Source organism: Coenobita brevimanus, chromosome 13, assembly GCF_032717465.1.
Source record: "Coenobita brevimanus isolate Jiangsu-jjx chromosome 13, ASM3271746v2, whole genome shotgun sequence".
Lineage (NCBI taxonomy): Eukaryota > Metazoa > Arthropoda > Malacostraca > Decapoda > Coenobitidae > Coenobita > Coenobita brevimanus.
Genome location: NC_136966.1, coordinates 39,260,179 through 39,274,116, shown reverse-complemented (window position 1 = coordinate 39,274,116; position 13,938 = coordinate 39,260,179). Strand labels below are relative to the sequence as shown.

At 42.8% G+C, this 13,938-nt stretch overlaps 1 protein-coding gene across 1 annotated transcript in view; it reads left to right on the top strand.

Annotated features, from left to right (window-relative positions):
• The window catches only part of LeuRS-m (Leucyl-tRNA synthetase, mitochondrial), a 370,394-nt gene that overhangs the window by 202,094 nt on the left and 154,362 nt on the right, over positions 1-13,938 (top strand). The window contains exon 7 of the mRNA XM_080284805.1: positions 6,897-7,070. Within this exon, the coding sequence (XP_080140931.1) occupies positions 6,897-7,070 (174 nt within the window). The remainder of the gene's footprint in view (positions 1-6,896; positions 7,071-13,938) is intronic.

The following is a 13,938-nucleotide window of genomic DNA, read 5'->3' as shown; positions in this document are numbered from 1 at the left end:
CAATACTGTATCATCAGCAAAAAGCAACACTGGAATCTTCCAAATCTCACCCTCATTCATTAGAGCCACCCCCACATCCACTGCCCTACTTTGCACCTCCTTCACAACCCCATCCATGTATATATTAAACAGCCATGGAGACATCACACAACCCTGTTTCAGTCCCACATTGAGAACAAAGAACTCACTCAGCTCACCATCCACTCAAATCGTAGCCCTAGCTCCTTCGTACATACTCTTCACAGCATTCAGCAATTTCCCCTCCACCCCATATATTCTTAATACCTTCCACATACCTTGCCTATCTATTCTGTCATAAGCTTTCTCCAAGTCCATGGAGGCAGCATACACTTTCCCTTCTCTAGATACTTCTTGACTAAACATCTTAGAACAAATATCTGATCTGCACACTCTTTTCCCTTCCTAAATCCCCCTTGTTCTTCTCCAACTAGCTCCTCTGTCGTATGCCTTACCCTATCAATGAGTATTCTACCATATATTTTACCAGTCACACTAAGAAGGCAAATACCCCTATGGTTACCACATACTTCTCTCTCCCCTTTTCCTTTGTATAAAGGAACAATTATACCTGATTTCCAGTCCTCTGGAACCCTTCCCTCTTCCCAAGCCAATCTACACAACTTCCATATCCACTCCACAACAATCTCACCCCCATACTTCAGCATTTCACCACACACTCCATCAATTCCTGGGGCCTTTCCCATCTTGATCTTCTTCATCGCTTCCACTACTTCCGCGCTACTGATCTCTTCCTCCCTCCTCTCATCTCTTCTTCTCCCAGCCATTCCCCAACCACTTATACTCGCATTGCTCTCACTCTCTACATTTAACAAGTCCTCAAAGTGCTCCTTCCATCTTCTCAATTTCTCTCTCTTCTCCACCAACAATCTATTATTCCTATCTTTCACTCCCCTACTGTATCTCCTTTCACACTGCCTTACTTTCTTTACCTCCTTCCAAAACAATTTCTTACTCTTCCTCCATTTCACACTCAGATTCCTCCCAAACTCTTCATCCACTTTCTTCTTACTCTCCTTCACCAGTCTCTTTACCTCCCTGCTCACATATATCTTTCTCTTCTCTCTCTCATCTTCTCTCCTACCTCTACTTGCTAACCATTCACTATATGCCTTCTTCTTTTGTTCCACAGCTCGTTTCACCTCATCATTCCACCATGCTGTCCCTTGCACACCCTTGCATCTCCTCCTCACTCCACAAACCACTCACACGCTGTGCCTATCTCTTCCGTGAATATCTTACATAGGTCTTCCACCCCTTCCATCTGCTCTAGCTCCTACCTTCCCAATCTTTCTTCCACTATACTCTTATACTCTGCCATTTTCTCACTATCTTGCAAATTCTCCACTCTTCTCACAGGAGCTGTTTCCTTCTGTCTTCCCCTTCGTCTGCTTAACCATTTTCTTTGCAGCTTTATCTTGGCCATCACTAAGTAATGGTCCGAGACTCCATTCCCCCACCCTCTCCACACTCTTGCATTCAACACTTGTCTTCTCATTCGCTCATCCACACACACATAGTCTATCATTGCCTTTCGTTCAACAAGTTCACCATCCATCCTCCTCATTACTTTCCATGTATACCGGTGCATCATCTTATGCCAAAAATAGGTGTTGGCTCTTGTCAACCCCTTAACAACACAGATGTCCACCAAAGCACTACCATTCCCATCTACTTCAGCTGGCACAACCCACTGACCAACTACTCCATCCACTCGTACATTCCCAACTTTGCCATTCATGTCTCCAATCAAAAGCACTCTCTCACTCCTCTCAAATTTGTCCATACATGCTTCTACTCTCGCCCAAAACTCATCTTTCACGCTTGCCACTCGGTCCTCTGTCGGAGCATACACACATACAATCGCCCACGCTTGTATACCTACTTTCATCCTCATCCATACAATTGAATGGGTATGGTTGTAAGAAGTTGGGGTAAATATGTAGCTGATGACTTGCCCACACTCACATGGATTTGCACGAGACACACTTGCTTGTGGGAGTCTGTGGAAGTCACAAGGTACAGTCATCTCACCTAAAGTGTGCCTTCACAAAGTGCTTTTTGCCTCATGTGCAACGGGGGTCTGATAATAATTAATTATTTAGAAAGTGTGTTTGTTACTTCCAGTGTGTGACAGTCATGAAAAATTGAGACAAATATGGTATTCTCTCGCAACTCGCGAGCATAATTTGTAGCATGCGATGGGTAAGGGTGGGCCTTGTGAGTATGTGTGGTGGGGTGCGGCTGATGTGTGAGTGGTGACCACAGCAACAGGATGATGATGTAATGTTTGTAGTATCTGACCTGGACTTTGAGGGTTTCCTGGAGCAGCAGCAGGCAGCACCTAACCTAATGCAAACTAAGATGTGCATTCCGTAAAATTGTCTATCTATCTATCTATTGCCAGATGCCTTAATCCTGTAAGAAGTGGCAACAAACAAATTGCCTCCATGTCACCCTGTCCCCTGCCATTTCACTGCCCTGCTTGCAGCTCACACACCCCTCTCTCATATATCTCTCCACTCCATCCCTCCATCTCATCCTTGGCCTCCCCCTCTCTCTCCCTCCCTCCACTTCACTCACATACACTCTCCTCATCAGTCTTTTGCTCTCCATCCTCTCCACATGTCCAAACCACCTCAGTGTGTTTCTCCTAAAGTTTCCTGTCACATCCACATCACAACACTCCTTCATCTCCTCATTTGTCAGTCTGTCTCTCCATGTGACTCGACATGCTGCACTCAAATAACTGATTTCCACTGCTCGCACTCTTGACTTGTGTCCCTCCAACAAGGTCCAAGCTCCACTTCCATACATTAGGGTTGGTATCACAATACTGTCATGTAGTAGCTTTTTCACTTCTGTGCTCACTTGCCTGTTTCTTATCACTGCTTTCAAGGAACCAGCAACCTCTCTTCCCTGTTGCACCCTTTCAAGCACTTCCCCCTCTAAACTTCCATCCTTACTCATTACACTACCCAAGTACTTAAGTGCACTCACATTTTCCATTTCCTCCTCATCCAACCTCACTGTACATTCACTGACATCACTTCTCTCGAAGACCATAACTTTACTCTTCCCTCTAGTCACCTTTAGATTCCGTTTCTTACACACTCTCCCAAACTCATTCACCAAGCCTTGCAGCTTCCCTTTGTTTTCACTTAACACAGTATCATCTGCAAACGACAGCATAGGTAGCTGTGCTGTCCACACAATATTATGCTTTAAGAGCATTCATTAATCACTGGTGCAGGCGTCACCAGGGTTGCCATTTGGAATGATTCAGAATGATTTATTACCAAAATTTCAATCGGTAATGATTCAGAATTATTACTTCCCAAAAATTTGATAAGTAATGATTCAGAATGATCTATCCATCCATCCATCATCCAATCCTACGTTGCCCCACGAGGAGCGTAGGAGCCCAGGGCTAGGCAATTGGTCCTGACATTTAAGATGAGAGTGACCAGCCTCACTCATCCCTGAGTGGCATTACGTGAGCAGTAAACCCCAACCAACCCTTGGATATAAACCTTCGCCGGCTCAATCCGATTGAAGCACCTTTATTACCCACTAAACCACCAGGTGCCAAATTTGGTTATATGGTTACCACCCAGCATAGTAAATGGTTTCCTGGTGTACAGGAAACTGTTTGGCTTGTCACTCAGTGTAGAGTCACCCACGGGCAGAAGGAAGAGGAAAGAATGAAGGAATGAAAGACAGAAGAGGAAGTATAAAGTCACTCACAGGCAGAAAGGTGAGGAAAGAATGAAGGAAAGAAAGACAGAAGATGGAAGGAAAGAAGGATGGAGGAGAGGACAGGGCAGACACCCGAGAGCAGCACTACATTGAGTGAGTGGATGGTGAGCGCCCCCACCTGCCACATTCATTATGAAAAAATTTTTCAAATGCATGGGTGTTCCAAGGGTGGAGATGGTAGATTATCTTTTTTTTTTCTTTTAACACAAGAAGAAGGAACCAAAAGCTATGAGCCAACAAACCAATCCTTCCAAGAAAAAAAAAAAAAAAAAATGCAAAAGAGAGCCAAAACCTCTCCAGTAGCGATGAGAGTGAAAGTGAGGCACATGATGAGGCCTGTGCAGAACAGCTGTTGAGTGTTTTGATTCAACTTCTGTGGTATGGCATCGGGTACCACAACAGCAGTTCGCATTATCTACCCTCAGTACGATGCTAGTAAGGTCTTGAAGTTTCATAATAAATATACAGTATTACTCTTGCATGTTTCTGTTGTAAGTTTTCCTTTTGTATTTTAGTTAGGGGTAGGTATTGGTAAATCAGTATACGAAAATCCAGGATGTGTCACCCATAAAGCCATCTTTACAAGATCCTATGCTTCGCAAAGTGCGAATTTATAAAGTGCGACATGGTGTGTCGCCCATATTCATGCAGTTTACGCGAGATGACTTTACATATTTACCCTAACTTAGTAACCTATACATGCACGACGTACCCACACCCCACACACCACAGATACACATAGCTTCCTATGGAGATGATATAACATTTAACATATACGCACCAAAACGCAAACACACATGCACACATCATTCAACCTTACCTCAACACACTACACGAATGGTTCATCACAAACAGGCTCAAAATAGCCCCAGCCAAATCTACAGTGACTCCTCTCACAAACTGGACAGCAGAACACAGTCACATCCCACACCTCACCATAAACAACACTCCACAACCACACACACACACACACCCAAAATCCTTGGTGTACCATACAATACATCAATGTCATTTAAACAACACATCAAAAACATTAAAAATAAAATAACACCAAGACTCAATGCTTTGAGGTCACTTGCCCATACAACATTCGGACACAACCAAGAAACCACCACCACAGTATACAAACAATACATACGTTCAGTGATGAACTATGCAAGCCCTGCCTGGGCTTCTAACCTCACCAAAACACACTACAACACTCTACAGACCATACAGAACAAGGCCCTAAAAATAAGCACAGGCTGCACAGTTACTACACCCACAGACCACCTACATCAAGAAACCAAAGTCCTCAAAGTCAAAGACCACCTAGACATGAGAGGCACCCAGTTTCTTGCTGCAGCTTCCACAAACCCACAACATCCACTACAGTACATGGCAGCACATCCACCCATACCAAGGAACATCAAAACAACACCCAGCACACGATACCATATACAAATACTGTCATCTCTTCCCCGTGGCCCACCTCAGACCAGCTTCCAGAAGTATATCCACACTCAGATCACTCGCCGCTCCATTCAGTTACTTAAAGACAACACACAGCTGCATGCACGGCCTCCTGACATCCACCCTTCTGTATCCTATCTTCTTTGTGAGGACAGGGTCCACCTGGCCAGGCTGAGATGTGGGCACCATCCAGCCCTTTTAAGCTACCAGAAGAGGCTGGATGACTCCGTCGCTGATGCCTGTCCAGGATGCAATTCAGCACCCCATACTATTAAGCACATTATGGAAGACTGCATTGCACACAATCACCTACGCCAGCAACACAACATATACTCTTTGAGAGCTCTGTGAGAAAGTCCAGTCTCGGCTATGGCTTTCCTAAAGGACTCGGGGCTATTCGGCCAGACTGCCTAGGGAACAACTACTACTACTACTACCACCCTAACTTAGTACAGTACCGTACAGCCATACCCAATCAAAACTTATTTGTTATTAAACTTTTTTATACAGTTGGTCTGTTACTATTTGTGATATTTTTTGCTGCTTTCAGGTCCCAGATATGGTTTATTAGGTACAGTACATGCACATATGCTCATAAGGGGTGATTTGCGGCTGTAGAGACATTTTTTTTTGGGGGGGCGCATCAAACATTCGCGGAAATTCCACTTTTGCAGGGGTCTGTGTCCTCTAACCCCTGCGAATGTGGAAGGCCTGGTGTAGATAGATCTAGTTAAATGTATCCCTAAGTTGGTGCAGTACCATATTTGTTGAATTTAACCCTTTCATTCTTTTTTTTATTTATTTATTTATTTATTTATTTTTTTTTTTTTTTACATCAACTTGTTTAATTTGTAGGTTTTCTTCAGCTGCAGTAGTGAAGGAATTAACTGAGGCTGTAACTAACCCCTCTGGCTCAGAATCCATCATCTTGTGATAGTAAGAATCAGCTAAAACGAAATTGCTGTTTTGAAGGGGTTGGATTTTATGCACCTTACAGCTTAGTAAAATTCATCCAAAACTAGTGGTTGTCCTGCATGCCAGTTTTGAAGCATGAACTGTTATTTTTTTTATGATTATGGGACCATTTCTCAAAGTACAGTAGCTGTTATTTATGCAGGTGAGATGATTGTCATTTGTGGGAATGATTAAATGTCCAGCTGAGTTATACTGTTGAATAGTATGTTTATGAAAAGTGCAGTAATTTGCTTACTGTATTTGGTACACCAAGAAAAAGTGATCATAAATATACTCTATCAAGAAAGAAAGTTTTGTTAGATAACAGAGAAAGAGAGGGCTGGTGTTGCACCAGTGTATAAGTAGAAGCATACCATTTGTTTGTAGTGCATGATAGTTGAGAGCTGGAAGTTCTTCCCTCACCTCCCTCCCTCACCCATAAGTACTTTGTAGTGAGATAGGATTAGGGTTACCCTACCAATCAGCATTGTGCTCTGCTTTTCATAGTGCACGTGAGGGGAGAAGATTGCACCCATGGCTTCCTTTCTTGTGTGATTAGTGTCCCCAAAGATAGTAAAAAAACCATGTTATGGACTCTTCCACCCCATTGAATGAGGGAAACTGGCCTAAGATGATGATTTGTGTTTTTACAAGTATAATTGCTAATGCTAATACTGAACTGTGTATTCCAGCTGAGCTGCATTTGCTCTATGCTCGATTCCTGCAGCATTTTCTGGCCAGCGAAGGGGTGGTTGATGTGAAGGAACCATTTTCCCGTCTTGTCATGATTGGTCAAGTCAAGAGTGACTCATACCGCATCAGCTCTACTGGTGTTTACCTCTCCCCACATGAGGTTGACTTTTTAGGTCAGTGAAGACTGTTGTCTTTAGTCTTTAACTCAGTATTCTTGTGCCTCTTCTTATCTATCTTTTTGTTTATCTTTTATATGTTAATTTTAACATTCTGTTGAGAATAAAGATAACTTAACGAACAATGCTTCATCACCGTAGTTGTGTCAGTACTTTACTTGCATTCGAATCATGTAATTTGCAGTCCTTTTTGTGTTATATCTTTGGCATGAATCCAATTCCAGGAAGACTGTGAGCTTAGTTTACATGTAGTAGTAGTAGTAGGGTAACTCCATTCTGTCTGGATGAGCAGACTTATCGATCATAGATAAGCAACTGCCCCTGCAGTGCCCTCCCATTTTGTGAATTGATGTTCATTTGTGGCAGACAGCATCATGCCATAGTGAGGTGTGGGGATGAGTGTATAGGTTTGGTTCCCAGATGGACGGCACATTTGCATTTCTCCACCCAGCCTTAACACCCTCATACATACTTTTCACGTCATTCAGCGCTTCCCATGTACTCCATATATTCTGAATATTTTCCACATTCCTTGTCCATCCACTGTGTCATATGCTTTCTCCAAATCCATGAAGGCTGCATACAACTTCTTTACCTCCTCTAGAAACTTTTACAACAGCGACCTAAGGATGAATATCTGATCTACACAACCTCTTCCCTTCCTCAAACTTCCCTGTTCTCCAACAGATTCCTCTGTTATTTCCCTGACTCTGTCAATAAGTGTCCTACCATATACTTTTCATCTTACACTAAGAAGACAGATGCCCCTATTATCACCACCCACTTCTTTTTCCCCTTTTCCTTTGTACAGGGGAATAATTATACCTGACTTCCAGTCCTCCAGGACTCTACTTTCCTCCTAGTCTAATCTGCACATCATTCATATCCATTCTACTACTATCTTTCTTTCATGCATCATCATTTCACCACACACTTCATCAATTCCCGGAGCTATCCTCATTTTGATTTTCTTCATTGCTTCCACTATTTCCGTCCTACTGATCTCTTCTTCCCTTGTTACCTCCTTCTTTCTCCCAGCCATTCCCCAGCCACATATACTCACATTACTTTCATTCTCTATGTTTGATGTTTTTTTAAAGTGTTCTTCCCATCTGCTGACTTTTTCTCCCTTCACCATCAGTCTTCTGTTGGTAGATGGGTGCACTCACCATCCACTCACTCAATGTAGTTCTGCTCTCAGGTTCCTTCCTTCTTTCCTGCCTTCCTCTCCTGTCTTTCTTTTCTTCATTCTTTCCTCTTCCTTCCTTCTTTCCTCCCATCCTCTTCTGTCTTTCTTTTCTTCATTCTTTCCTCTTCCTTCTGTCTGCAGGTGACTCTACACTGAGTGACAAGCCAAATGGTTTCCTGTACACCAGGAAACCATTTACTACATTGGATGGTAACATTACAACCAAATTATGGTGCCTGGTGGTTTGGTGGGTAATTAAGGTGCTCCAGTCAGATTGAGCCTGGGCAGGTTTATATCCAAGGAGCAGTTGGGGTTTATTGCTCACATAATGCCACTTAGGGATGAGTGAGGCTGGTCACTCACATCTTAAATGCCAGGACCAGCTTGCCAATCCCCGGGCTCCTACACTCCTCATGGGGCAGCACAGGATTAGATGATGATGATGACTAACTCTCTTTTCCTCCTTCCAGAACATTTTCTTACATTCCCTCCACTTTACACTTAAAGTCCTTCCCCATTCCTCATCAGGTCTCTTACTCTCTCTTACTGATTTTTTTACCTGTCTCTTCCGTCTCTCAACTCCCTCGATGCCTCTGCTTCCCATCCGCTCATTACAGTAGAACGTTGATTTAGTGTGAGATAGGGTCCATGGGAGTTCGCTTTAAATCGATTTCACTTTAAATCGAAGTGCTGTTTTAATGGAATGGTGCTTGAGAAAAATGAACTATGTTTATATATTGTATATGTGTTTTATTATCTAATAAACATAAGAAGATATATGGAATAATGTTGGAATGTGTAGTCACCACTCCCCGTAGCTGCAGTTGAGAAGAGTCGTATGGCAGAGGCAGGACGCGGCACTGATCTCAGCAAAGGACAATACTGTACACCGTACAGTACTGTAGCACTCTGTCTCATCCCCTGTCCAGACTGTCTGAATCACCTCAGCCCATCTAGAATAAACAGAACAATGGTTTTTTTTTAGCATTATGCTAAGACAAGCACTCATAAATCAACACAGCTAAAATTATGGAATGTGAAAGTGTTTACAAGCAATCAGCGCATTGTGTTGGTCAGCACACGCACATATGGCCCGTCATTCACCATGCTTCCCACACTCGTTATCCACTTTCACTTTTACTTTCAATTTTCACTTTCATTACGGTACTGTACTGCATTGTTAAGCTATTCAAAATAGATTTTCAGTCACTTTTACTGAGGCAAGCCTTCCTCTGAAGAAGAAGATCCAGCCTCGGCCAGATCACAATCCACGTTACTGTCTGGTGGTGAATCAGACACGTGGGAAGCATGGGACGATGCTCACTCCCCAGACATAGATGGGCTAGCTTCACCAGGTGCTGAAGCAATGGCAGATAACCAACTTGGTAAATTTTGGCACATTAGGCTATGCTACATATCACACAGTTTAATGTCCATTTTTCCATATTGTACAAGAAACAGCTTCTTACACAGTTTCATAACAAATCACCTGATAATGGACGAAAGAATGAAGTGATTTTCTTCTGTTGCTGGGACATGATCATCTGATTGAGCAGCTGAGAATACCTTGATCCAGCCCTATGCAATGCCTCGATCACGTTCGTACTGCACTCCATGTCAAGGTCATGTTGAAGCACAGACTGGATGGCAGAAGTGATGTGCTGCATAAACTCCATGAGCATAGGAATTGTCAGGTCTTTCTTGGATGTCTGGGGCGCATCTTCTTCCTCGTGCTTCTTCGCAATCATTACAATCTGTACAACTTCTTCAGAAGTGAGAGGTTCCTCCATACTCAATCTCCTAACTCATACCGTCCATCAATCAATCAATTGATCTACATGGAGAAACTCATGCAGTAGCTCTTGATATTTCTAAAGCTTTCGACAGAGTATGGCACCGTTCCCTGCTATCCAAACTCCCTTGCTGTGGACTAACGTCTTTTGTTCCTTTGATTTCTTGATATCTTAGTGACAGGAAAATAAGAGTAAAAGTAGATGATGTATATCCCAATTTCCACTCAATTAACACTGACGTGCTGAAGGGGTCAGTTCTGGCACCAACCCTATTCCTGGTTCATATTAATGATCTCTTATCTGTCACCCACAATCCCATCCACTCATACGCAGATGACTCAACACTACATAGTTCATTCACACTCAGACACCCATTTACAAAGTCTAATATCTCTACCTCTCAACTCAGTACAGCCATCTCCATAAATCAAGACCTATTTACGATCAGTGAATGGGGACAAAACAACCTTGTCTCTTTTAATGCTAGCAAAACTAAATATGTACAATTTACTAATAGACAGATATTGCCAGATTTGTACATTACCTTCAGTGCTACTAATATTCCTATCTCCAAAAGTATTGAAATTCTTGGCATCTCACTTAACAATGCCCTCAGCTGGACCTCTAATGTTAGATCACTTGCTAAAACCACCTCAAAGAAACTTGGATTATTGTACAGAGTCCGTAATTTCTTCACTGATGAGCAGTTCGCTATAATTTATAATATTCATGTGCGCTCTCAGCTTGAATATTGCTCCCCCTTGTGGAATGGATGTGGAGAAGTTGCATTAAAACAACTAGACAAAATTCAGAACAAAGCTGTTAGAATTATTAACAACCCTGCCATTACAAATAAACTACATCCCCTGCAAGTAAGAAGGAATGTTGCCTCACTGACGTTATTTTACAGATATTTTTTTGGCAAATGCTCAGACGAAGTTGCGTCCATGGTGCCACCTTTCCATGCCTTTCCTCGTGCTACACGGGCATCTGGTAATCCTCATAACTGGAATGTCACTTACCCATATTGCAGAACTTCTGCCTATCAGAATTCTTTCATACTCCAAACTGCATCTCTCTGGAACTCACTTCCCCCAAGTTGTTTCCCTCCAAATTTCAACCCACAGCTGTTCAAGTCTAACTGTTACAGATATTTTATGAACAGAGGACACCAGTAATCTGGTGTATGGATTATTATTTTTTATTCATTTGTTTTTCCTTCCTCTGTTCTGTTATTTGAAAAAAAAAAAAAAAACTGTCAAGCAGCTCTTGCACATCACTCTTTTCTAAGTTAGTAAAACCGGAATCACCTCTCACTTCCTTACACAGCCTTAGAATGTCTTGCACGTCCTTGTCTTCATCAAAGCCTTTGAAATCATTGATGGCTTCAGGCCACAAATTACGCCACACTCCATTTAGTGCACTTTGTGGCACATTACTCCAAGGAAGGGATATGTTTGCAATGGCATCTTTGACAGTGTAGGTCTTCCAAAACTTGTCTGCAGTCATGTCCATGTCTTTATTCATGGATTCAGCCATTTGCTTCATTGTATACTTTAGGTAATTTTGTTTGAACAATGCAATAACACCTTGATGTAGTGGCTGAATCAATGAGGTCACATTCGGAGGAAAAAAGACCAACTGCACGGCCTTTCTTACGGTGCACAAGTGTTTGGAATGGCTGGATGCATTGTCCACCAGAATCAATGCCTTGTTACTTTGGTTGTATTTTTTGTTAGTATTTTCAATGAATGGAATAGCATGGCTGAGATACCACTCATCAAAAATGTCTGATGTCATCCACGCCTTCTTATTAGACCTCCAAAGCACAGGAAGTTTGGGAAGGAGCACATTTTTTAGAGCACATGGTCTAGCTGAGTGGTGGATGATGAGTGGCTTCATCTGTGCAGTGCCTGATGCATTGGCCATGAGGAGAATAGTGAGCCTGTCCTTACTTACTTTAAATCCAGGTGCCTTTCCTTCACATTTCATTATATATGTTACCCCCTGGGGGGAAAGGTTTTTTTTTTTCAAGAATACTCCCCCAGTATCCCTGCTTGTCGTAAAAGGCGACTAAAAGGGTTGGCGGAGGGTTAGTGCCCCTCCCCAGAAAACAACTAACTAAGAAGACAAACAAGAAGCCTTGGACAAGGACTGATCAAACGATGACGACCCAGGACCGGACAAAGCACTTGGTAATGGCAACATGGAATGTAAGAGGAGTGAATGATGAGGTGAAAGAGAGAGAGATTGTCCAGGTGCTTGAGGGTGCGAAAGTGGATGTATGTGGAATAACTGAAACAAAATGGAGAGGAGAAAGTGTGAAAGAATGGGAGTATGGATGGGGTATATGTGCAGGAGTAGGTGAGAATGAGAGGGCAAAGGAAGGAGTATGTACAGGTGTGAGTAAAAGATGGAAGAAGAGCATAAGACAGTATGGATCACTTGGGTCAAGGATGTGTGGGTAAGGTTGAAAGTTGGAATACAAATGTGGACGATTGTGTGTGTGTATGCACCAACGCAAGATCGTGCAAGCAGAGTGAGAGAAGAATTCTGGACAAATGTGTAAGTGTGCATGGAAAAGTTTGGAAGGAGTGAGAGAGTGTTTTTGATCAGTGATATGAATGGTAAAGTAGGGAATGTGAAGGTGGATGGAATAGTTGGTGAGTGGGGTGTGCCTGCCGAGATAGATGAGAATGGCATTGCATTAGTGGACATTTGTGCTGGGAGGGGGTTGGTGATAGCCAATACCCTCTTCAGGCATATAATGATCCACAGGAATACATGGCGAGTGATGAGAAGGGTGGGTGATGAACTGAATGAAAGGAAGGCAATGACTGATTATGTGTGTGTGGATGAAAGGCTGCAAAGATGTGTAATGGATGCAAGAGCTTATAGAGGTTGGGGGAGTGGACTTTCTGACCACTACTTGGTGGTGGCCAGAATTAGGATCCAAGTAAGATGGAAAAATAGAAGAAGGGAAAGATGAGAGGAAGGAGAATTTGCAAGGAGAGTGGAAAGGTTACAAGAGGATGAGAAAAAGGCAGAGTATAAGAGACAAGTGGAGGAACGATTGGGCAAATATGAATTGGAGCAGAGGGGGGACGTGGAAGGTGTGTGCAGGATATTTACAGAAGAAATATGTGCAGCATGTGAAGTGGTGTGTGGGATGAAGAGAAGACGGAGGGGGGTGCAAGGAACAGCGTGGTGGACTGAAGAGGTGAGACAGACTGTAGCACAAAAAAAGAAAGCATACAATGAATGGATGAGAAATAGGGACGTGGAAGAAGTTGAGAGACAGAAGAGAGAGTTATATGTAGAAAGAAAGAGAGAGGTGAAAAGATTAGTAAGAGAGAGTAAGAAGAGAGTGGATGAGGAATTTGGAAGCAATTTGAGTGTAAAGTGGAGGGACTGTAAGAAAATGTTCTGGAAAGAGGTGAAAAGAGTAAGACAGGGTGGAAGTCAGGTTAGCAGGGGAGTGAAAGATAAAAATGGTAGATTACTAGTGGAGAAGGGAGAAAAAGTGAGCAGATGGAGAGAACACTTTAAGGAATTGTTGAACATACAGGATGGAAGTAATGCGAGTATAAGTGGCTGGGGAATGGCTGGGAGAAGGAGGGAGGTGAGAAGACAGGAAGAAATCAGTAGGACAGAAGTTGTGGAAGCAATGAAGAAAGTTAAATTGGGGAAAGCCCCAGGAATTGATGGAGTGTGTGGTGAAATGCTGAAGCATGGGGGAGAGAGAGTAGTAGAATGGATGTGGAAGATGTGTAGATTGGCCTGGGAGGAAGGTAGAGTCCTGGAGGATTGGAAGTCAGGTATAATTATTCCCTTGTACAAAGGAAAAGGGGAAAAAGAAGTGTGTGGTAATCGTAGGGGCATT